The sequence below is a fragment of the Delphinapterus leucas genome, chromosome 18 (assembly GCF_059928025.1).
Source record: "Delphinapterus leucas isolate spDelLeu-1000000601 "Yukka" chromosome 18, BTC_Dleu_Yukka2, whole genome shotgun sequence".
Classification (NCBI taxonomy): domain Eukaryota; kingdom Metazoa; phylum Chordata; class Mammalia; order Artiodactyla; family Monodontidae; genus Delphinapterus; species Delphinapterus leucas.
Window position 1 is genome coordinate 60,006,450 of NC_143146.1, and position 25,964 is coordinate 60,032,413.

The window sequence follows — 25,964 nt, forward strand, 5'->3', positions numbered from 1 at the left end:
TGTATACTTTCAGTGTGGGGAGCATGAGAAGAACAGGGCAAATATCTTTCCTTATATGGGATGGGAAAGGGACAGGGCGTGCTGCCTGGGACAGCTCTGGAACATTGCAATGGTCACATTCTGACAGTGATGGGAGTCCTGTAACTCTTTGTTCTGGCAATATTGGCCCTTTGAGTTTATCTTGTTCTTTGTCCTTGGAGCACACCACATTGTTGTCTAGTACATGTTGTTTAGTAGCATGTCCATTTATTTTATTTACTTCTTGGCCACACCATACAGCATGTGGGATCTTAGTTCCCTGACCAGGGATCGAACCCGCACCCCCTGCATTGGAAGTGCAGAGTCTTAACCACTGGGCCACCATGAAGCCCCTTGTATTTTATATTTTCCATTTTTCATGGTAATTTTAGAATTTTCTGATTATTCATTGCTAGTGTATAGAAATAAAATTGATTTTGTATATTGACCTTGAATCCTATGAACTTGCTAAACTCACTTATTCTGGTAGCTTTTTTTTGTGGATTCCTTAGGATTGTCTGTGAATAAGGTCAGCCACTTCTTTTCCAGTTTAACTATCCTTTAGTGATTTTTCTTGATTTTCTAGTTTTAACTAGAACCTCCAGCAATATGATGACTAAAAGTGCTGAGAGTAGCTATCCTTGCTTCTCTCAAATCTTAGTCATTCACTGTTGTATTAGTTTGCTGGGGCCGCCAAAACAGAGTACCACAGACTAGGTGGCCTAAACAACAGAAATGTATTTTCTCAAACTCTAGAGTCTAGAATTCTAAGATCAAGGTGTCAGTGGGGTTGGCTTTTTCTGAGGCCTCACTCATTGTCTTGCAGATGGCTATCTTCTTCCTGTTTTCACATGGTCTTCTGTCTGTATCTGTGTCTGTGTCTTAATCTCCTGTTCTTTAAGGACACCAGTCATATTGGATTAGGATTAATCCTAATGACCTCATTTTAATTTAATTACCTCTTTAAAGATCCTGTCTACAAATACAGTTATATTCTGAGGTATTGAGGGTTAGGATTTCAAAATGTGAATTTTGGGGGGACATGATTCAGCCCTAACAATCATTAAGTATGATGTTAGCTGTAGGTCTTTGTAGATACCTTACCTAAGGTTGTTAAAATTCCCTTTTATTTCTAGTTTGCTTTTTTTTAATCTTGAATGAGTACTGAATTTTATCAAATTATTTTCTACATCTATTAAAATGATAATATGTGTTTCCTTTCTCCCTCTTTTAGTATGGTGAATTACATAGATTGAGTTTTCAAATTTCAAGCCAGACTTGTATTTCTGGGAATAACCCCATTCAGTTGTGATGTATTATCCTTTTCATATGTTGCCAAATTTTATTTGGGGAAAAATCTTGGAGTATTTTTGTGGTGCACACCACATTGAAGACTGTTGAGTTTCTGGGTGGAAGGAGAAATGCTATAAAAATGTTTAATCAGGGCTTCCCTGGTGGCGCAGTGGTTGAGAGTCCGCCTGCCGATTCAGGGGACACGGGTTCGTGCCCCGGTCCGGGAAGATCCCACATGCCGCGGAGCAGCTGGGCCCGTGAGCCATGGCCGCTAAGCCTGCGCGTCCGGAGCCTGTGCTCTGCAACAGGAGAGGCCCCAACAGTGAGAGGCCCGCGTACCAAAAAAAAAAAAAAAAGTGAATGGAAGCATGACTAGAAAGTAAGGTTGTTCTTCTTATAGTTTTTGTACCATTTGCCTTTTAAAAATTATGTGCACATTATTTTAGAAGTAAAAACTTAATTTACATTAATTTTTTTAAAAAGTCTCCAACCAGAAACCAGTCATTTGTTTTGTTTGTTTTCATTACGACTCTGATTCAGTTGGGACTTTTTTGTTGGTGCATGGCATGCAAACAACTGGAACAGCGTCTATTTTTCCTCCTAAATAGGTAACTAATTCGTCCCAGCATAACTGACTAGTGCTTTTCTTCCCATGATTTGTTAATACTCAGTTATTCATACCAGGATATTTCTATACTATTTGTCCTTGCTCCAGTACCACACTGATTTGAGCTATAGTGGAATGAGTTTACTGTGGTGAAGCTCATTTATTTAAAAAAAAAAAAAAAAAAAAGATGTGCAAAGACACAGAGGTTTATAAAAGTAGGTGGCTGGTTAAGTGCATGGAGGAATCTGAGAATAGATAAACAATGAATGTTGAAAGCGCAACAGTAAACAGCATTAGTTAAAGCCAAACTCTGGCCACATAGCCTCTCGGGAGGAAACAACCTTCACAAGTGTGGACCCGTAGATGCGGGAGACACCAAGCACAAAGGAAAAGCGGCGGAAGCCCGGGGGAATCCCACAGTGATTTACGGTCCCTCACCTGCTCAGGGAGATTGGCGGCGGCCCCGGGGGCGGGGCAAAGCAAACGTCACTTCCGGCCGCGGCCCGCGAGGTCCTCTCGCGCTATGACGGCCAGTGCGGAGGCGCGGGAGCGGCGCCCAGGAGTCGGGGTAGGAGTAGTGGTGACCAGCTGCAGGCATCCTCGCTGCGTCCTCCTGGGGAGGAGGAAAGGGTCATTTGGAGCCGGCAAATTCCAACTTCCCGGGGGCCACTTGGAGTTCGGGTAAGCAGCCGCCTGGCGGACGGGGAAAGCGGGAAGTGCACGGGAAGGACGACCTCGCTCCCTGCGTGCGTCCGTGCGTGCGCGCCGACGCTGCGCCGTTTCTCGCGAGTTTCTCTTTTCTCCTCTCGGGCCGGGAGGGGGCACTGCGCTGGGTATGGCTGAAGGAGAGATTTCCTTGTTCCTGTGTGAGCTGCGCCTGCGCCATCAGCTCCTCGCGAGACCTGACGCGGCTGGGAGTTGGCTGGTGAGTTTTGTTTTTCTTACTGCTAGCACTTGAGAGACCGGAAGTTGGTGCTTATAGGCCGCGGTCAATGTAGTTCTGTCAGTTAAGGCTTTTGCACGGTTTGCTGGTGTTTTAAACGCACATGGATATATTCCGTGTTTCCTGCTCCAGTAAGTTTAGTTGCGCTCTAACCAAGCGAATTAGCGACTGAAACTCTGGGCCTCAGTTTCTCTTTTTAAAATGGGGAAGTTAGATGATGTACTCCTTAAGGTCCCTCTCTGATTTGGCATATTGTGGTTTGATGATGTGTCAGACCGACAAAGAAAGTTAGTTCTACACAAGGGTGTAAAAAGGCTGAGATTGTGCTAGAAGGTGGATTCACCCAGACTCTTGGACTCTTTCATCAATAGAAATTGATAAGATGCCAGATGAGGAATTTAGGCGAAGCTTTATTGGGGCTCGTGCTATAGCAAGAGGGAGCGAGAACAAGACACAGGTGCCCTTGCTCGGCTCCCCTGGAGGGGACGTGGTGGTGGGCTGGTTCCTTAAATGGGGTGAGAATAGGGATGGATCTGCGGGCTGTGCAGGAGGCGCAGCTTAGGTGGCCCGCCTAACCCCTTGGCGTGTGTGGGAATCATGCGTGATACCCTGCTTTGCTCTCAGCAGCTCCGAAATGGCAGTTGGTTTGTGGCCTTTTTATAGCTTGTTTATAATTGCCCCAACTGCGCATGCGTGCAGTTATTTTTTTAGCCTCTACCTTTGTCCAGGTGCAAGCGCTCTGGTAGGTGATCTATCTCAAAGTGAGAATAAAGCGTTCAAGACACAGAGCTTGTTTTTCCTTTTGTATAGAAAGTTTCAAACATACATAAAACTAGAATAGTCAGTGAATCCTCATGTACCCATTACTCAGTTTGTTCTTGTTTCGTCTTTACTGCTCCTCCCTCCCGGCAAACAGACACACACACCCCTTGTTTTCTAAACTATTTTAAAGGAAAGCAGGCATCTTATTACACCACCCCTAAGTAATTCAGTATCTATCTGTAATAGGCTTTTAAAAAGAAGTAACCACAATACCATTTTCAAACCTTAAAATATTTTATAGCATCTGTTACCCAGTCTGTACCGTTTTCTGCAGTTGTCTTGAAAATGTCTTTTTACTGTTTTGTACCAATTCAGATTAAAGGAAGGGCACATGTTGCATGTGATTGATACATTTTTTAAGTCTCTTAATCTAGCAGTACCCACCCTCCCCTTTTTCCTATGCCATGTTGAATATGGGTCATTTGAATTTCTCACATTATGACTATATTCTTCTAATTCACGTATTTCTTATAAAGTGGTTGTTAGAAGTAGAGGCTTGATCCTAGTGCCTTTTAATCAGACTTAGATCTTTATAGAATATGGAAGTCTTATCTTCTAGCACAGGGAATTGTTTAAATGGTCTTCAGAATTTTTAAAAGCATCAATAAATTTCTCATTTTTAGATAAGTAAGATAAGCTATCACTTAATAAATAATAAAATGCGTAGATTAAGAATCAAATTGCGCAGACAAGCACACCATGTTGTACTTTGTCAGTTTGGGGGGCGGGGGAGCATTAGCCAAAGTTAGATCACAAACTAAGCACTATTTAGAATGTGTAATTTCTAGAGTAGTGGTTCGAGATAGTTGTCCTAACAGTAACACAAGACAGTATCGGAGTCTTGACTCATACTGAATGATAATGGCCAAAATTGAACTTTAATGACCTTTTTACTAAGTGCTAGGTGTTATGCTAAGCTCTTCACATGTGTGCTTTCACTTATCTTTGTATAACTGGTAAACTGAGTGGGCTAAATCGATGGGAAACAAACAGGAAGGAAGTAGCTTTATTTTCTCTTTTCATTGTCTTCAAATATGATTTGTCTTTCCCTTCTCTGCTTCTCCATGATGTTTTCTGCAAATTCAATTGTTTTGCTCTTGTTACCAACCTGGGTTCTTGAACTCTTTAATCAATAGAAATTGATAAGACGTCAGACAAAAGAATTCAGGCAAGACTTTATTGGGACTCATGCTACAGCATGAGAGGTAACAAGTAACAGGTGCCCTTGCTCGCTGTCTGAGGCAGGTGAGCTGGTCCCTTAAACGGGGTGAGGGTGGGAGTGGATAGGTGCTTTGGGCTGGAGGGGTGGCTTAGGTGATCTCTCCACCCCCTTGGTGGTGCCGGGTGCCTGTGTCGTGTGTGGTACCCTGGTTTTGCTCCTGGTGCCTCAAAAGTGGCAGTTGGGTTTTGGCCTTTTTGTATCTTTGTTCACAGTTAGCCCCAGCTGTACATGGGTGCAGTTAGTTTTTGTCGTCCCTTAGAGTTTCTTTGTATTCTGTCGTTCAGGGAGAGGAGATGTTAGTCCAGATGCAAGCAGTGCAGTAAAGGGTCCCAGTCCCAGCCTGTCTCACTTTCACTTGATTATAAAAGTAAATCGTATTTTGGTTATTATGATCCTCTTCCAGGCATTTAGCTTTCCTTTGTAGTGGGGAAAGGAGGTGTGGGCCATTGTTTTGCTTTCTCTTCCTCCTCCGCTTCTCACTGTTTCTGGTTTCTTTTTCTGGTGTGTTGAGGAAGGAGGGGAGGGAGCAAAACTTTTACCTGAGTGGTGCTGCTGTGACCTATGTTATGTGCCCTCTGGGTGCAGTATTCACACGCGTGCTCTCTTTCTTTTTTTTGAATTTATTTATTTTTGGCTGCGTTGGGTCTTTGTTGCTGCGCACGGGTTTTCTCTAGTTGCGGCGAGCGGGGCTACTCTTCGTTGTGGTGTGCGGGCTTCAGTAGTTGTGGCTCGCAGGCTCTAGAGCACAGGTTCAGTAGTTGTGGCTCACGGGCTTAGTTGCTCTGAGGCATGTGGGATCTTCCCGGACCAGGGATCCAACCCCTGTCCCCTGCATTGGCAGGTGGATTCTTAACCACTGCGCCACCAGGGAAGTCTGCGTGCTCTCTTTCTTAGGGTGTGTATATTGGTTGGTTGGAAGACCTATGAGGATTTCTACACTGCACAGTTCCCTGACATAGGTGACTGACTTTTTGTGACTCTGGCCACCAGCTCCTGCTGTTAGCATACCACGCTACATTTTCTTTGCGACGGGCCCCCCAGCAGTCTCTTGTACCATCTGCTTGGCCCAAAGAAAACAGACGTTGGGAAGGACGCTTTCACTGCTGCCCATTTTCTCTGCTCAGCCATCATGGGCTGCTTTAGCCACTCTCCTGCCTTCCAAATTCCTAAAGTGGGAATGAGCATCACCTTGTGTATTCACGTGCATCCCTAAACACCATGGAACACATCTCAGATGAACACAAGAGCTCTTTCCCTCCTACACCTCTACTCTGATGCACTGGGGTAGACCTGTGAGGTTCCACAGCTCAGTCTTTAACTGGGGAGTAACATACCAGTACCTCCTTCTTGAGAGTCTCACCCAGTCTTTGTGACTAATTCTCTTGGAGGGCCTCTCACTTGGTTTCGAGGCAGAGCTGGCCCCTCATCAGGAGGAAGAGGAACGTTCCTTCAGGCTGAAAATGCACAACTCTCCTCCCTCCCAAAGATCTGTCTTCTTATGTAGACTGGGTAGTGACGGTAGTTTAGATAATTAGAGATACAAAAATATTCAAGGTAGAAAAGATAGAGAAACAGTATTCTTTTTTGCTGAATATCACACTAAAGTGCTTCATAAATATTTGGAAATTTAATCTAAAGTGCATATGAAATGACTTTTAGAAAGACTGAATCACACTAATGATTTCTTTTAATAATATTTGTTTTCATTCAATACTCATATTTTATCTGATTGTATAAAATTTCATTTGGAACAATTTCTAAAGAGAGATATTATATATTTTTAATCTTGTCTCATGTATGAAAACTGCAGTGAAATGTTTTAATTTATATACAGGTTTTTGTAACTTTTGGAATATCAGCGTTTTTGTCAATATCTAGTTATTATGGATCATACGTTGAAGGTGAACTAATCACATCAGTGTATTTTAATATTTCGTGAATGCCTGTTGCCTATTGCCCTCAATTTTGAGCCTTCTGAGCCTTCAGAAAAGACAGTGTCCACTTCTTGGTACACCTAACACAACCCCATGAGAAAGTAGTATTATCTTCTTACTTGTCTAAGGTGGAAAATAATGGACTTTGAACTCAAACCCAGGTCTAGTTGACTCCAAAGCTGTGCTCTTAACTGATATATTAAACCACCTCCTGGTTGCATGCTGCTTCCAGGCACATGAAGTAGTGCTGAATTGGCTAAATGTTCATTTTTTTGTTCAATATGAAGTCCTTTTGGTCTTCAGATACTTGATATAGGATAAACAGAGTGTCAAAGGAGGGTTGTTGATTTATTGTTGTAAAGCGTGAGCCAATTACAGCTCTTTTTGCTTTACACTAGGAATTTCTAGCCAGGAATTTCATGGCAAAAAAAAAATGCATAAATAGAATTGAATACGGTGGTGTGTTTCTGTTTTTCAGTGAAAGCTGGGAAGAATGTGCTCAAAGGGAAACCTGGGAAGAAGCAGCTCTTCACCTGAAAAATGTTCGCTTTGCCTCGGTTGTGAATTCTTTCGTTGAGGAAGAGAATTACCATTATGTCACTATTTTAATGAAAGGAGAGGTGGACGTAACTCATGATTCAGAACCAAAGAATGTAGAGCCTGAGAAAAATGAAAGTAAGAGAACTATAAATAATGCATTTTCTATGAGAACATATGGTCTGAAGGAAGATTACATTATGTTGCCATAGGAAGAGAATTAGATTAGAATATAATTATACTTCAGTTAGAATGTAAATATACTTAAATCCTGGATACATAAGGACAGAACAGGAAAGAGAACTGGGCCTAGAGCCAGACTACTTGGTTTGCATCCTGGTTCTTCTACTTAGAGGTTTGTAACCTTGGACAAGTTATTTAGGTCTCTGGGCCTCTTTTCTCACTTGTGACAATAGTACCTACTTCAGATGCGTTGTTGTAAGGATAAAATGAGTTAATACATACAACGGGCCTGGCCTAGTGAACACAGTAAGTACTCAGTAAATGTTAGTTTTATTGTTAGTGTTTAATTTTGTTTCACACTGTGATTTTTAAGCAAAACATTTAACGTGCCTTCCTCAGTTTTCTCACCTGTGCAAGAGAGGTAAAACGTTCTTTTATAGAGAATGCTTAACCTGACAAAACACTTAGCTGTTACCTTCTGCGTTGAATTGAGTGCTCTGAAAGCTTAATGACAATAACTGATATTCTGTTCTTTACTGTGTACTAAGCGTTGTTCTTAGGGCTTTGCATGTATCATCTCTCTTCAGATTTCGTAAAACTGCATAAAAGGAACTAAAGAGTAAAATATCAAACTTATTCAGTATATTATTTGCCATAAGAAACCTTATCCAAGTGGTCTCATGTAGGATCACTCCTCTAAACATTTAATTTCTCCTCTAATAGTGAAAATCTTTTCATTCACAAATACTTGCTGAGTACTGTGTGCCAGACCTTGTTCTAAGCACTAAAGGAGAAGGGGTGTTTAAAACAAAGTCCCTGCCCTCCTGGACTTTACATTTTATCTGGGGGGAAAGGCAACAAATTAGCAGATATTTTATGATAGTAATGATAGGAGTAAGAATAAAAATAAAGCTGTGTAAAGATAGTGATGCATGGGTGTTGTGTCAGGTGGGGTGGTCAGGGAGGGCTTCTGTGCAGAAGGAAGTGACATTACTAGAATGAATAAGTCATGTCTGAAGTGTTTTACAGACTGACTTGATTGAATGAACAGAAGGGCATGTTCTACCCGAAGGCCCGTTGAGTCATATAAGATTTTTTATAAAATAGGTAACTACTTGGAATCCTTTAAAATGAGCTAGCAAAGTCTGAACTGTTTTTACTCACAACACTTCTGATACCAAATGTGTGGACTTTTTTCCTCACACTAAATAATTCTCCAACTCTCCAGACATCAGTTGAGTGTCCTATAATTCAGTTCAATTCTTACACTGTCTACTTGGATCCGAAAAGTTAAAGAGCTCAGTCCCATGAGACTGCCCCCATTTCCAATGCCAATCTCACGTCCAGGCCTCCTGTACTTTTGACGGCCTGGCTATAAATCGAGGCTCCCACAACCCTCTCTTCGGTAATTTGCTAGAATGTCCCACAGAATTAAGGAAAACACTCTCCTTACATTACCAGTTTGTTTTAAAGGGTACAGCTCAGGAACAGCCAAATGAAAGAGGTAGGGCCAGGTCTGGGGAGGGGGCACGAGACTTTCATGCCCTCTCTGGATGTGCCACCCTCCCAGCACCTCGATGTGTTCAACTCGGAAGCTCTCTGAACCCAGCTGTGTAGAGTTTTTATGGAGGTTCCTATGTAATGGGATTATTATTGTGATTGGTTAAATCATTGTCCATTGGCTGTTAACTCAGTCTCCAGCCCCTCTCTCCACCCCTAAGATGGAGTGTGGGGTGAGAGGTGGGCTGAAAGTTCCAACCCTGTGATCACGCCTGGGTCTTCCTGGTCACCAGCCCCCATCCTTAAACTCTCCAGGGGTCTCCAGCCACCAGCCATCTTATTAGCATAAACTCAGCATTGGTTGAAAGGAGCTTATTATGGAAACAAAAGATGCTCCTCTGATCCCTATCACTCAGGAAATTACAAAGATTTTAGGAACCCTGCCAGGAAACAGGGATAAAGACCAAATACCTATTTCTTATATCACGATGTCACACAAAGAAACACACAGAAAGTATGCAAAGGCCTTCAGCTGGCCTAGGGTACAACAGAAATTATTCATGCCTTAGGAAGTGGGAGGCAGGATTGTACCAGGTTCACTGGGGGAGCTGATAACCTGGCCAAGGTGCAGGCGCTCGGGGGTCTTCGTTTTTTATAATATAAGCATGCAGCCTCTGCCCCATGTTCATCAGGTCCTGGATCTGGATTGCCTGCTTCAGTTTCCTCCAGCCATCTGTTTATACTTAGAAGGATTATCCAGATGCTTCGTTTTCTAGGGGGCCCCTAGGATAAACTTTACTTCAGCTCTCTTGCGACTCAGTTAACTGAGCATCTTGCAGCACATTGTGAGTGTCTCCCCCCACCCCCCGGGTTACTGTGTGGTCACAGGTGCTGATCATGATCAGCCCTTCCGCAGCTTATTCCAGTTTCATGGATTCTTTGTCCCCTGCCTTGCCGGAGTGAAATTACATACCTGTATTTTATAGGCAAACAAATACTGAAGGGAAGAAACAGTACTTACACATAGATATATGCATGTAATCATAAACTAATTTAGAACATGGAGTTCTAATAATCATTATATTTCTGTATTATTATCATAATATTTAAACATTCACCTGTCACAGGCATCTGTGCTTTCATGTTATTTACATTTAAATCATCAAAAACACCATCCCCTAGAATATTTTTCTAGGATTTCATGTACTTTACAATTAATAGACACTGTTAAATCTTTCACATTTCAGTGGATTTTTAAGAAGACAACTCCTTCCATTCTTGTCTTTCTATCTAAAATATACCACAGCACAGAGAATACTTTTTATTCTCTGTACAGCTTCCATTACTTTTTCAAGAAATGGAGGATAGCTTAGAAATTTTGCAATCTACCTTATTTTGTAGGTGAGGAAACTGGCTTATTTTAATGCAGTTTAACCTGTGGTATCAATGCAATATATAAAATTCTGTGAGTCTTGTTTAACCAGATATTTAAATGAAAATTGAATGGTATTAAATCTGGGTTTTACCACAATGTGGCCTTTGTAAACTTGGCTTCATATTCAAATAACAGCATGTTTTAAATGATCATCATTCCCTTCTTAAGATCTTCATTCTAAACGCAAATTATGCTTGTATAGCCAAGCTAATGCATAGCATCACTATTGCACTTCATTAGTAGCAAATCATTTTTTTTTTTTTTTTTTTTTTTTTTTTGCGGTACGCGGGCCTCTCACTGTTGTGGCCTCTCCCGTTGCGGAGCACAGGCTCCGGACGCGCAGGCTCAGCGGCCATGGCTCACGGGCCCAGCCGCTCCGTGGCATGTGGGATCTTCTCTGGACCGGGGCACGAACCCGTGTCCCCTGCATCGGCAGGCAGACTCTCAACCACTGCGCCACCAGGGAAGCCCATCATTTTTAAATTTAATTAATTTTTCTTAGTATAGGTTAACTTGCCAAAATAAATATCCTTTGTTTCCTTTCATCTAAAGAAATTGCTTTGATACCTTTCTTTTCTAGGTTGGGAGTGGGTTCCTTGGGAAGAATTTCCTCCCCTAGACCAGCTTTTCTGGGCACTACTTTGTTTAAAGGAACAAGGCTACGATCCATTTAAAGAAGATTTGGATCATCTGATAGGATACAAAGGAAATCACCTAGAGGTGAACAAGGAGACTCCCTGATTTTTTTTTTTAATGGGTTAGCCAAAAAAAAAAAGTTCATCTGGTTTTCCCGTAAGATGGCTCTAGTAGTGCTTAGTTGTGTTTAACTTCATTCGAAACAATTTTGTTGGATTGTATTGTGACAGCTGTCATATCGGCATGTATTTAAAAAAACACTTAACAAAATTGGTGAATTTTTGCGTAGCCATTTTAATATAGAAGATGGAAGAAAAAAAGCAACATTTTCGGCATATTATGCTTGATTATTTCAAGAAAGGTAAAAATGCAACTGAAACGCAAAAAAAGATTTGCGCAGTGTATGGAGAAGGTGCTGTGACTGAGCGAACGTGTCAAAAGTGGTTTGCGAAGTTTCGTGCTGGAGATTTCTCGCTGGACGATGCTCCACGGTCAGGTAGACCAGTTGAAGTTGATAGCGATCAAATCGAGACGTTAATTGAGAGCAATCGACGTTATACCACTCGGGAGATAGCCGATATACTCAAAATATCCAAATCAAGCGTTGAAAATCATTTGCACCAGCTTGGTTATATGAATCGCTTTGACGTTTGGGTTCCACATAAGTTAAGCGAGAAAAACCTTCTTGACCGTATTTCCGCATGCGATTCTCTACTGAAACGTAATGAAAACGTTCCATTTTTAAAACAAATTGTGATGGGCAATGAAAAATGGATACTGTACAATAATGTGGAACGGAAGAGATCGTGGAGCAAGCGAAATGAACCGCCACCAACCACACCAAAGGCCGGTCTTCATCCAAAGAAAGTGATGTTGTGTATATGGTGGGATTGGAAGGGAGTCCTCTATTATGAGCTCCTTCCGGAAAACCAAACGATTAATTCCAACAAGTACTGCTCCCAGTTAGATCAACTGAAAGCAGCACTCGACGAAAAGCGTCCAGAATTAGTCAACAGAAAACATATAATCTTCCATCAGGATACCACAAGACCGCATGTTTCTTTGATGACCAAGCAAAAACTGTCACAGCTTGGCTGGGAAGTTCTGATTCCTCCACCTTATTCACCAGACATTGCACCTTCGGATTTCCATTTATTTCGGTCTTTACAAAATTCTCTTAATGGGAGAAATTTCAATTCCCTGGAAGACTGTAAAAGGCACCTGGAACAGTTCTTTGCTCAAAAAGATAAAAAGTTTTGGGAAGATGGAATTATGAAGTTGCCTGAAAAATGGCAGAAGGTAGTGGAACAAAAGGGTGAATACGTTGTTCAGTGAAGTTCTTGGTGAAAATGAAAAATGTGTCTTTTATTTTTACCCAAAAAACCAAAGGAACTTTTTGGCCAACCCATACATAAAAGGCAAAATAAGGTCCTGTAAAAGAATGAAAAATATCTACATTTCAGAACAACTCCATTTTAGCTGAAAAGTCCCACATGATTGCCAGTTATTTATTTGGAGTCTGTTAATATACCCAATACCCTTTCAGCCTGTACCGTGAAAAATTTTCAGGGATTGTGTCATGAATTATATTTCAGACTCAGAAAACGTGATAAATGGTGATGTTGTGGTAATTCTGCTTTCCGTATTACTCTGTGGTTTGACTGTGCTGTTTGTCATCACCAGTGTGCGTGGAGGAGAGTGCAGAATTTGTCTTAGTGTTTCAGTTCTAATAGAGAACCTAATTCAGGTGCTAACACAGTATGCCCGTTGCAGAATTTATCACATTTGTTGATTTTCCTCTTTTGTTTTATTTAAATCAAAAAAATTTTTGGTAATACATTGTGACAGTCCCTGCAACTGGAGCAAACACGACAGGTCTTTAGGGTGTATTTCCCAGATTTCCGATTGAGAACCTAAAGCAAGGGAAGTGAGACAAACCATCCAGGACCTGTATCCCATCATTAACAGGCCCTGTCATTTGGGATCTCTCTGAGATTCAGCTTCCTTACGTGTAAAATGCAATTAGACTGGGGCAGTGGATCTCAACGTGTGGCCCGGGGAAGTCCTCAAGTCCCTTTCAAGGGTCCTCAGGGTTAAAGCTGTTTTTGTCATACGAAGACTTCATTTGCTTTTTTCATTCTCATTCTTTCCTGAGTGTACAGAGGAGTTTGCATGTTGTGTGATACTGTAGCAGACTGAATGCAAAGCAGATATGAGAGTCTAGCTCTCTTTTATTAAGCTAGATGTGAAAGAAATCGACAAAAATGTAAAACAGTGCCACTTTTCTCACTGGTTCTTTTGCTTTTCTTTTTTTTTAAGAAAAATAGCTATATTTTTTATAAAAATTATGTTAACATATAATGGTTTTGAGTTATGGGTTTTTGTTTTTTGTAAATAAATTAATAAAAGAATTCTTAAAATTTCTTGGTTTTAATTCCTAATATGGTCCTATCACTAGATAAAATCCTACAAAAACAAAAACTCTTTGGGGTCCTTAGTAATTTTTTTTTTTTAATGAAGTATAGTTGTTTACAATGTTGTGTTTCAGGTATACAGCAAAGTGATTCAGATATATATTAATACACACACACACACACACATATTCCTTTTCAGATTCTTTTCTGTTATAGGTTATTACAAGATACTGAATATAGTTCCCTGTGCTGTACAGTAGGTCCTTGTTGTTTATTTTATATCTAATAGTGTGTATTTGTTAATCCTAAACTCCTAATTTATCCCTCCCCTCCCTCTTTCCCCTTTGGTAATCGTAAGTTTTTTTTCTATGTCTGTGAGTCTCTGTTTCTGTTTTGTAAATAAGTTCATTTGTATCATTTTTTTAGATTCTATATATTAGTGATACCGTATGACTTACTTCACTTGGTATGATAATCTCTAGGTCCGTCCATGTTGCTGCAAATGGCATTATTTCCTTTTTATGGTTGAGTAGTATTCCATTGTATATATGTGCCACATCTTCTTTATCCATTCATCTGTTGATGGACGCTTAGGTTGCTTCCATGTCTTGGCTATTGTAAATAGTGCTGCTATGAACATTGGGGTGTGTGTATCTTTTTGAATTCATTTTCATCTTTTCTGGATATCTGCCCAGAAGTGGGATAGCTGGATCATATGGCAGCCCTATTTTTAGTTTTTTAAGGAACCTCCATATTGTTCTCCATAGTGGCTGCACCAATGTACATTCGCACCAACAGTGTAGGAGGGTTCCCTTTTCTCCACACCGTCCTCAGCATTTATTATTTGTAGACTTTTTGTTGATGGCCATTCTGACTGGTGTGAGGTGATACCTCATTGTAGTTTTGATTTGCATTTCTCTAATAATTAGTGATGTTGAGCATCTTTTCATGTGCCTCTTGGCCATCTGTATGTTTTCTTTGGAGAAATGTGTGTTTAGGTCTTCTGCCCATTTTTTGATTGGGTTGTTTTTTTGATATTGAGCTATATGAGCTGTTTGTATATTTTGGAAATCAAGCCCTTGTTGGTCGCATCATTTGCAAATATTTTCTCCCAATCTGTAGGTTGTCCTTTTGTTTATGGTTTCCTTTGCTGTGCAAAAGCTTGTAAGTTTGATTAGGTCCCATTTGCTTATTTTTGCTTTTATTTCTTTTGCCTTGGGAAGCCAATCTAAGAAAACATTGGTACAGTTTATGTCAGAGAGTTTTGCCTATGTCCTCTTCTAGGAGTTTTGTGGTGTCATGTCTTATTTAAGTCTTTAAGCCATTTTAAGTTTATTTTTGTGCATGGTGAGAGGGAGTGTTCTAATAACTTCATTGATTTACATGCTGCTTTCCAACTTTTCCAACACCACTTGCTGAAGGGAGACTCTTTTCTCCGTTGTATATTCTTGCCTCCTTTGTGGAAGATTAACTGACCATAGGTGTGCGGGTTCATTTCTGCACTCTCTGTTCTGCTCCATTGATCCATATGTCTGTTTCTGTGCCAGTGCCACGCTGTTTTGATACTCTAGTATTGTCTGAAGTCTGGGAAGGTTATGCCTCCAGCTTGTTCTTTTTCCTCAGGATTGCTTTGGCAATTCTGGGTCTTTTGTGGTTCCATATAAATTTTAGGATTATTTGTTCTGGTTCTGTGAAAAATGCTTGAGTAATTTGATACAGATTGCATTAAATCTGTAGATTGCTTTGGGTAGTATGGCCACTTTAATAATATTCTTCCAATCCAAGAGCATGGGGTATCTTTCCTTTTTTTTTTTAATCATCTTCAGTTTCATTTATCAATGTTTTATAGTTATCAGCGTATAAGTCTCTCCCCTCCTTGGTCAGGGTTATTCCTAGGTGGGTTTTTTTACATGACTTTAAAAGCAATTGTTTTTTCACTGATATTTCATTGTTAGTATAAAGAAATGCAACAGATTTATGTATATTAATCTTGTATCCTGCTACCTTGCTGAATTCATTTATCTGTTCTAATAGTTTTTGTGTTGAGTCTTTAGGTCCTTAGTAATTTTTAAGAGTGTAACAGGATCCAAAACCAAAAAGTTTGAGAACTGCTGGATTAGGCCATGAACTCACATCCTTTTCTTTATGAGCCCATTTCTGTAAAATCCCTTGCTTCTCCTAAAGCTGGTTACATTTGAATTTTGCCCTTTCAACAGACTCAAATACTGTTGTAATACGTGTTACAAAAGAATCTTTCTTCAGTGAATGAAGATCATTTTTAAAGTTGTTTTTTTTTTAAATATTTATTTGGCTGCATCAGGTCTTAGTAGCAGCACACGGGATCTTCATTGTGGCATGCGGGATCTTAGTTCCCCAACAGGGATCAAACCCACGTCCCCTGCATTGGAAGGCGGATTCTTAACCACTGGACCACCAGGGAAGTCCCTAAACTTGTTTTCTTAATTGCTTACGTTTTCAAAGTTATATGTGCACATTGTATAGTTTACCATTTACAAATCTCATTTTCTATTTTAACAGACTTTTTTTTAAGAGTGTGAGAGGAGCTCAAGTGAAGTTAGTGTATGTTCCTTGAACTAATGAATTTCACACAGTTTTTCCTACTCCTGTTTGATTACTCCATATCCTTCTGTTGCTTGCTCATTAGTTTTACTCCCTTCCTCAACTGACATAATCCCTGTTTGTCCCTGGCTCCTCCCTAAATGATAGACATGGGAGGCTTGATAAGAAGAACCCAGGCAGCCTTGTAGATGAAACTCCTCCATGGCTTTATCCCAAGTATAGTTGATTGGGAATTCATTGAGATATGTCTTTATGCCACTACTTATCCAAGCAGGTGTTTTATAGTTTCACAAACTTATCACAAACCTGAGGAGTTTTTTCTGTATCTGCTACTTTTCAGTTTTTAGTAGACAAACTCATTAGGAGCTTGTGAGGTTTTCCATTTGTTTGTTTTAAATTCACCAAATTAGACATGAAGGTCTATTTCAATGAAAAGAAAAAAACCATCCTGGGCCCTTATTTATAGTAAAAAGTAAAAAGCTAAGTTTCATGTTAGAGGGGGATTGCACTTACTTGGCACCCAGCATGCTCAGTGGCATCCAATAATCACTCTGTAAATTTTTCTCTAAAAGAGTGAATGACCAGAGCAGGATTTAGAGCTCTTTAAGTAAGCAGTTAATTCTTAAATGTTTTGAGAATTGCCTTTAATTGAAAAAACTAATACTACTAGCAGTATTCTCATGAAATGTCTATACCTCACTCTGCCAGGACACTGGCAAGTCTGAAATAGCTCTTCATGTATTTGCTAAATCAAGCCCCGAGGTGTCCTCTATCCCAAGATAGGCAAGTGCTCCTACACTGACCCTCACAACATCCAAGCAGAGGTCTGCCCAGCGGAGCATCATGTGAATTCGGCCTCCCTGAGATCCACTTGGAAGAGGCAGTTCTTCGTTATCTGGACTGCCAGCTTTCCAAATAAGGCAAATGTTCCTTCAGATGAAATATTCTCTTCTCGGGGGCATCAAGGATCATTTAGGGATCATGGAGAAGGAGAGCTCAGGAAGTCATCTGTAAGGGAGGAAACAAAGTCTTCCAACATAAACTCAGTCATATATTGATGCTGCCTCTCTTTTATTTTTAAATTATTTATGTTGTACTTAGAAATCAGTGTTGCATTTGAGTAGTGCTTGTGAAAAATGCAAAAAATAACAGTAGGCATTGACTGAGAGGTGTGTACCAAACTTTCCATTTTATGTACCTCAAGAAATTGAACACGTAAGTTAAGGCCCTCCATAAACATTTAATTTGCATCTACTATGTGCCAAATATTGTGGTAGTTGCTTAATAATATTTACACTGTAAATTGAATATCACACTTCCTTAATGCCAAATTCCCATTCTAGATTTCCCCCCATTTTTATGTTTAAAATGTTTAAGTAATTGGGTTTCTGCATAATGTCACTTAATAGGTTTATATGCACTAAGTTATATCACTCATTTTATTTACCAGAACAATTTATGGGCAAACAGAACTAAGTAGTAAGCAAGCCAAGGTTATCACCAGATTCAGTTTGACTTGGTATTCTGTCCTCTATTCTTCTGTTTTTCTTTACAGATTCACTTTCCACCTATTGTTTGATGGCTCCCCAAACAACATTATCTTCAGCTCAAACCTTTTTCCTAAACTCCAGATCACACACCAATCACACACCAGTCATCTCTAGGTGAGATTTTGTCTGTCCTTCTCACTTGATACATTACGAACTGAATTTCCTCTTGTATTCCTCGAAGGGAATGCCTCTACCATCTGCTTAGTTGCTCAGATTAGTTTCCTTTTCCCCACATGAAGCAGTCTCTGTCTTGTCCATTCTGTTTCTTTCATGCCTCTTGGATCCATCCTTATCACATTGTCCTGGTTGCCTCTCCCCTGGTCCAGGTCCTTCATCATCTTCTCTCCTGTCCCTGCAGCTGTACCCTCAGACTAATTGATTGAGGTAAAATACACAACATAAAATTTACCATCTTAACCCTCTGACTTAACTTTGACAGTACTCCTAGAATGACTTCTCAGAATCATAAATTTGGTCGTGTCTCTTGTCTTCCCAGATTTCTTGAGAAGTTCCCCATTGCTTGTATGAAAAATCCTTGACATGCAAGGTCTTTCATAATTTCTCTAGAGTAACTTTCCCACCATATCCACTCACTTTCACTCTACTACATTCCAGGTGTATTTCTTTGTGCTTCCTCAAGTGTACTTCGCCAGTGTATCTGCAGCTCCTTGTGAACTGAATGTCACTCCCACCCTCAGTCTGCCTCAACAAAACCTTACCAGTTTTTCATACTGCACTTCAAGGGTCCCTTCCTCTGTGAAGCTTTCTAGACTCAACCAGGCTGACTTTCACATACCACGCCTTACACTATTTCTACTGCAGTTTAACTTCAGTGGTGGCTTTTGAATTAGTGAGGCTGTAGGCTTAAGTGATATGTGACACTTGTGTTCTTCTAAAGTCATCTACTTTTGCCTTCTTGTATAACTTGGTTTAATTTCTAATGGGTTGAATTCACTCCCAAAGCATTTGTGCAGTAATAGATTCTGCAGATAAAATGCTCCCAAATCAGCCTTCTCCTTAAAAATGGTTGAAAATAGGTGCTCGTTTGTAGTGCATAGTTTGCATAAGCACTGTTTGTATGAATGAAGAGGAAACATGTCCACATTTCAGGGATCAGGTGTGATTCTCGGGGCATTTACTGTGGCTGAGCACCACCGTTGATTATTTGCAGTCTTGGGCTTGGTTCAGTGCCTATGAACTGCCCCACATGCCATGCTGTGTTCTGTTGATTGCCTGCCTCCCCGGGGAAAGTAAACTTCAGGCTGGAGACTGTGTGTATTATACACACAGCAGCCAGTGGTGACTGGGAGTACTAAATGCCCAGTGTGTGCTGGTTGAGTGAAAAATTGACCTTCTAGTAGTTCTTAACTAGTCCTTGTCCTGGGCTGGAACAAGCCAAGTAGTGCTGAGCATACTCAGAGAAGGGAATGCAAATTGTGTTCCAGGTATTTGGAGGGACATAAAGGAGAGCTGTTTCTATAGGTGTAGGGAGAGAGGAGCTAGAATCTGAAATAGAAACAGAGTTGCCTTGGAGGTTAAAGACCTGCACAAAGTCCGAAACCAGGTGGGGGAAGCTGAAATCCAAACGTCCGTTTACCAACAGTGAGGAATAATGAGGACAAGTTCCTGTGTTTTGGGGGAAATTGCTAAATAACGTGTATGTGAAACGTGCCTTAAAATGGAAGTTTAATTGCTTAATTTAAAAGATGCCTCTTGAGATCTTGCTGGAGGTATTATATAACATATGATATATAAGTCCTATTAACTTTCTAGAATATTTTTAAAAATCCAAGTTCTGAGATACATGTAGACCCGAGGGTTTTGGATGAGGGGTTGTAGAGCTGTACAGATAAACGCCAAGTGAGCATGTATACAGCAGCTTGATTTCTTTGAGGTACATGTGAAATTTCCACTTGTTTTCTAATCCACTGAGCCATCACCTCATAAGGAATCTATATATTAATTAGTCCTATTTTTCCATTTGGGTTTATTTTTTTTATGTTCTTAGTCTCTGTTGGTTTATAAGTAAAAACCCCTGGAGGGAAGAGGTGCTAAGATTCTTGAATTGTGAATGGCAGTGACTGACAAGGATCTTAAAGGCTTTAAGGTCCCAGTACTTAGATTTGGATGTGAAGGCCTCACACAGATTCCCATTCAGCAGGTAAGAAGCAGGTTCTTGAATCTGCCTTCTAACGGCCACCGCAGTAATTTGGATACGCTTGGTTTGTGGCCAGACTTTGAGAAATACCACTTTCAAGACAGTTAAAATGTAACCAACATGGCCACTGTGCTTTGCACAAGTCTGACATCCTTCATATGGGGTATGCTTTTTCTTTTTTCAATATTCTTATTTTTTCAAACAAAATGTATATAATGTGTTTTTTTTTTAAGATAAAAGTCTACACCAAAATGTTAATTGATATAATCTCTGGGTAGAATGCTAATTTCATTGTGTCTCCTTTATGCTGAACCATATTTGCTAAATTTTCCACAAAAGATCAGGAAAAAGAGTAAAGAGTGCAATACTGTCTAAAACTGATAAGTCAAAATATAGCTGTATAAGCATATTATTTAAACATGGATGTTAACCACCAGAAGTTAAAAGTGATTCCTTCTGGGAACTGCCATAAGAGGGAAGGTGAAGGCCAGAGTGTTTTCCATTCTAAAACCTTTCATACAATTTGTTATGCTTGTTATGACATTATGGTAAGTTTTCAATTAGTTTAAAAAACTACTTCATTTTATTTCTTCTAAGAATGGCAGTGTGTGCCTTTAAGAAACCTACCAAAGTTGGTATTACTAGTTCAGATGTATGCATTACCTCATGTTCATTCATCCTCCAAATTCTAAAGTATGTACAAAATGCAACTGGATTTACAGAAATATCCTACCTACGCTGAAATTTTAAAAAAAAAGCATAGAAAGTACAAACAAAAGTGAGTTTATTTACAAAATAATATACAATAATTACGAATAGTACAAATTGAGACGATTTCTCCTGTTCCTGTGACAGAAGCTAACGGCCTTTACTTTCAAATGAGGGTTTCTGTTATTCTGAGTTATGATGCACATTCAGTGATCCGCTGCCTTTGTTTATGCTTTTCTAAATAATTCCAGGAGGCCTATTAGTGATATGTACATGGGTCATTTCCCTAAAATCTTATTTCCAGAACTACTGTGCACAAGTCCAACACAACTGAAATAGAAGAAGACAACAATGAACTGAATAATCTTTTTTTCCAACAGTAAATTTTGATTTTCTCTAAATATTCACCTAGTGGTTTAGAACTGAAACCATGCTTTTTGGCTTTAAAAAGAAAGTCCACTGTGATTTTTAATAGGCAGCACAATTCCACTATAGCCGATTATCACCTGGCTATTTTTACAGGTGTGCAATTATTTAAGAAACAGAATTCTATAGTTTTCAATTCTGTATGTTTTTGTCTTATGCTTTTTTAATCAGAGTCACTACTACTGCTTGAGGAGTCTGTTGACATAACCTCTACATCATCTTCATTTTCTTTGTTATGTCCTGGAGGTTCCAACAAAAAGTCATTACTGTGATTTGGTGGTAACATATTCATTGCTATATCATTTGACTGCCATGGATACTGTGGAGCAAGGACATCTGGAGAAAAGAAAGAAGCACATATGAGAACATCTCTACTGAAAATTAATTTACTTCTTAGTTATACTTTCCTTCATGCAAATAATCTGAAGTAAAATTTCTTAAGACTAGAAATCAAAATATACATTTGGCTAAATTAATAATCAAATTTATCATGGAAAAATGTGATGTTTTAGTAACGTGATGTTTAGACTCTATGGTTTATTTTTTTAAAATCATACTTTCCTATAGTCACTATTCAAGATGTTCACAATTTCAAATCGAATGTCTCATGTCTATACATATTTTATGCACATATATAATAGGTCATATATAGTACTTTCTATATATTCTCTCTGTATATATTATAAGTAGCTAATGTAAACTATACTGTGTATTCCAGTTTAAACTGCCTCTTAAGCTACAATTCCACTCTTCTCCCTGGACCCTGAAAACACTTCTTTGCCAGCAGCCACAATGTTAAGCTCTGTCAGTAGAGGGCACTGCAAGGACTCTACAGGAGGAACCAGGCTTCCCTTCCGGGATCCTGCGTTTCCCTCCTGTGGTGCCTGGCGGGTGTGTAGGACATCAGTGGCATCCCAGTTGGATGACTTCCCAGCAAGTCTCCCAGGGACCCTAGTGGATAATTTCCTACTTGCCGGCTCTGGCCTGTGACACCTCATCTAACTTCTCTGCCATCCAACAGGCCAGAGCTACACCTTTTCCACTCTGGGCTGAATATCAGCCTTGGGATGGGGAGTGTGGGCAGGAGGAGCCTCTTCTCAGTCGGTCCCTTCCTTGGCTATCTGCCTCATCCTACACGTAGTAGCTGCTCCCTGCATCTGTTATTACTGCATTTAAAAAAATATAGTTCTCTTTACTGTCTAGTAGTTAGTATCTGGTTACTACTCAGTAGTTCTTTACATTTTCCTTGATATTTGCTGGTGTGGTTTCTGCCTCCTGCCTGGACCTGACTGGTATATTATGACACAGTACAACCACAATGAGAAAAATGAGGAGATACCAAGGGAAGCTAATGCACAGTGACTTCCCAGTTTGTACGTTAGATAGTTAACAACAGCGATGTTTATAAAAGCATTTTTAGTAACACAGGGACAGCCTTACAATGAAATGTTAAGCATAAAAAAGCATTATCTACAGTATGTTTTTAGCGATGTAAAAAATACACGAAAAAACATGAAATATGTAAAATATTAAAACTGCTCAAAAAAGACCAATTTTTCCCTTTTTTATACCTTTTAAAAAACTTTTAAAATGTTCTACCAGATCAAAACAAAACAAGTCACCCACAAAAGGTAAAAGGGGAACATAAAATAAACATAAGAACAGTACAAACCTATATGCAAACCTGAGGAAGGCTGAAGTTCAGAATGAGCTGAGTCTCACAAAAAGTGATATTCTATTTAGGTATTAAAACGCCCATAAAAAGCTTTGTTAGTCACTTTGTTAATTTGGGTTTTTTTCACAAGTGTGCTCACTTGCTATTCTTTAAACTGAACATACATACATCTTATTCTGTTTATAAAATATACTTCATTTTAAAAAGCTACGTTTGGAGCTTAATGAGGCCTAATTCCTGAGGAAAATGGCACATAAAATCAGTTTATTCTAATTTCATAGCCTCCATCTAGAACAGTCTTTAAACTAGAGGAAGCAGAGAGGATAAACTGGTAGAGAACCTAGCAACTAAAATGAGTTGGGTCCAGACCCTCAAACTTGTTCAGATCTCTGTCTTCCTCATCATTTCTGAAAAAAACATTTGTTTGAAAGCATTACTCTGATTAACGTTACCTGGCAATCTGCCTGCTGCAAGTGCGTCCCCTGGTAGATGACCGTTCACTCCATTAGTGGAAGGGTTGTTCATCTGGCCCAATAATCCACTTCTCATCTCCAAATCAGTTGGGTATGGTCTCCGTGGGTCCCCTAAAAAATAAGACTGCTTTTAATTCAGTCACATATGAAAATAAGCTTTGATAGCTTCTCTGAAATATTGATTTTCCTTGGTTCACTTTGAAAAACTCAAGCCACATTTTCAATTTTGGAATATGAAGGTCATCTTATCGATTGTTATTAAGACATAGTATATTAAAATTTTAAATACATGTATTTTTATTTCTTCTCTAGATCTTCACAATAATACACTATTCTCTATATGAAAAGAAGTCTCTCATTTAAGCAAACATTCCAAATGACAAAGTAAGAAAAGTATAATCTTGAGTCTTCTAAATTAAAACCTTTTCCTAACCAACCTCTTTGATCACGTAATTTAAAGACTAATTCCTGGGGATTTCCCTGGCAGTCCAGTGGTTAAGACTCTGCGCTTCCACTGCAGGGGGCGTGGGTTCCATCCCTGATCCAGGAACTAAGGTCCCACACGCCACACGCTGCGGGAAGGGAGGGAAGAAGGAAAGCTAATTCCTGTAACATTCCAGTGGAGTATCAGGAGCCAATAACATTCATTTCCAATCATGAAAGCACACTTTTTAGTTCTGGGTTGATGAAAACTTCGCCAGATTTGGACCAATTTTTTGGTAATATTTTCTCACCAACTCCAGATTATTTATCCTCCAAAACCGTAGCTACCCTTAGCGTTTCAGGTATGGCAAAATACCACCGTCAGGACTGACTAGAGCTGAGATAACTACCTCCCATTCCTCCCAAAAGGCTGCTGCTCTACCTGAGGTCTCTGCTGTCAGTATATGTAGCAAGGGACTTCCCTGGTGGCGCAGTGGATAAGACTCTGCGCTCCCAATGCAGGGGGCCGGGGTTCAATCCCTGGTCAGGGAACTAGATCCCACATGCCACACGGCAACTAAGAGTTGGCATGCCTCAACTAAGGAGACCGCCTGCAGTGACTAGGGAGCCCACGTGCCACAACTAAGACCTGATGCAACCAAATAAATATTAAAAAAAAAATAATTATATATATATATATATATATATATATACGTGGCAGTTTGTTTCTCTGCTATTTCTAATTACTCCAGCTCTCTGCAGTCCTGTGTGTCTGCTGCTGGGTGTCCAGTGCTTCATCTTTATCCCCTAAGAGTCGGGACTGTCTCTTTCTCAGGCTGGAACCCTTGTGGAAATCCTAATGGCTCAAAAAAGTTAGCTTCTGGCCAGCCTGGGTTTTACAGGTATATAAATCTATAGCTTTAGAATCATCACATATTATACTTTTAAAATTTATTAACTTATTATTTTTTTAAAAAGGAAAGAAACACAGTTTCCAGTGGCAACAGCTTTGTAGAAAACCAAACTGATAAAACCCCATGGCCTATATTATCACTTATAAGACACTAAAGATGTGAAAATATGAAACATGTTTCTAAGGATAAATACATTCCATATTTAAATCTTTTCTTCCTATTTTTGTGTACAGTCACCTAAGAATTTTCAAAACCACATATATCTAGTAAAAAGAGAATTACTTTTACCTGGGACCCAGGTCAGTGGGGCACACACAGCATTACTTGCACTAATCCTATGTGCATACTTAATTATTTCTTCAGAGGAGATAGCACCTGAGAGAGTCAAGAGGCTAGTGTTAACATTTCAGTCTAGTAAACATACAAGTTTGTCAGTGCATACATCACAGATACACTTCATACTTAAAATATATTCATTAGGTTAAAAAAGTACACTAGTAAATAATATGTATAGCACAACCTGGTTTTTATTTTAGAATATATGTCATATATGTATTTGTATTGTTCTTGTTACATATGTATTACAGATCTAAGAAAAATCTGGAAGAATACACACCAAACATTAACAGTAGTTAATCTAAAATAGGACAAGAGGAGAGTTAGATGTAAATCATACCTACAAATCATTAAAAGTAACCAAAGTCTTCATTATAATTCTGACTTTTAGTATGCAATCTAAAAGATCCAAAAGGGAAGCCTTTGAAAGAGAGAAGCAGGACAGGACAAGAAGCCATGCTGAGCCTCTAGAAGCACCACTACATGTGCACACATCCCAAAGCCTTATCTAGTTCTGACTTCGCGGTGTCTTTCAAGATCCACCTCAAATCCCATTGGCTTCCAGCCCATATTCTCCTCTCCCAACAATTTAAAAAACCCACTGTCTTTATTGCACGTTTGGGTAATAGCCGTAACTTCTATTATTGCTTTTTACAACCTGAAAAAGGATGTGACACCTCCCTAGCAATGCCCAGCATAGTGCTATATAGCAGACACTTTACAATGAAAATTTATTGGAAACTTCAGCAGCAGCAAATGATTACCAATAATCCTCTCATCAGTTTCTTGAAACCAAAATTTGGATTTTTCAGAAAGTCATTCAGTGTTCCCACAGTACTAACCTTTTCTTGCTTTTTCTATTGACTTGAGTTTTTCTTTTGCTTGGTAAACAGCTGTTGCCTAATTTAAACAACATTAAAAAAAGAAATATGGATTATTCAGAACTATACCAAGCCCAGTTTTTGGCTAAATTCACAAAATCATTTATCCCATAGAAACAATATGTAAAATTTGGAAATCCCCACAATTTATTTGTAATATTCTGAACCACCACTTGGGTATCATATATATCAGTTACAGTCAATGAAAAGAAGAAACATTTATGAGTCAATCTCCATACACATTAGTTGTTAGAAACAAAATGTAAATTGGATTGTTCACTACCATTTTTTCTTTA

At 39.5% G+C, this 25,964-nt stretch overlaps 2 protein-coding genes across 7 annotated transcripts in view; one reads left to right on the forward strand and one right to left on the reverse strand.

The window, feature by feature from the left end:
- The first annotated feature begins 2,401 nt into the window (after positions 1–2,401).
- The window catches only part of NUDT15 (nudix hydrolase 15), a 47,801-nt gene continuing 24,238 nt past the window's right edge, over positions 2,402–25,964 (forward strand). For 2 of the 4 annotated variants that reach the window (XM_089899568.1, XM_089899569.1), the window contains exons 1-2: positions 2,402–2,599; positions 7,318–7,514. In XM_089899568.1, coding sequence (XP_089755694.1) covers positions 2,442–2,599; positions 7,318–7,514 — 355 coding nt within the window. In that variant the 5' untranslated portion in view covers positions 2,402–2,441. Of the gene's footprint in view, positions 2,600–7,317; positions 7,515–11,074; positions 11,236–17,679; positions 21,241–25,964 lie in introns of those variants that run through there. The other 2 variants (XM_089899570.1, XM_022574836.3) reach the window with 2 other exon arrangements.
- The window catches only part of MED4 (mediator complex subunit 4), a 112,702-nt gene continuing 107,337 nt past the window's right edge, over positions 20,600–25,964 (reverse strand). For all 3 annotated transcript variants that reach the window (XM_089899566.1, XM_022574835.3, XM_022574834.2), the window contains 4 exons: positions 25,630–25,687; positions 24,740–24,826; positions 23,094–23,225; positions 20,600–21,302 (listed from right to left, as the gene is read on the reverse strand). In XM_089899566.1, coding sequence (XP_089755692.1) covers positions 21,130–21,302; positions 23,094–23,225; positions 24,740–24,826; positions 25,630–25,687 — 450 coding nt within the window. In that variant the 3' untranslated portion in view covers positions 20,600–21,129. The remainder of the gene's footprint in view (positions 21,303–23,093; positions 23,226–24,739; positions 24,827–25,629; positions 25,688–25,964) is intronic.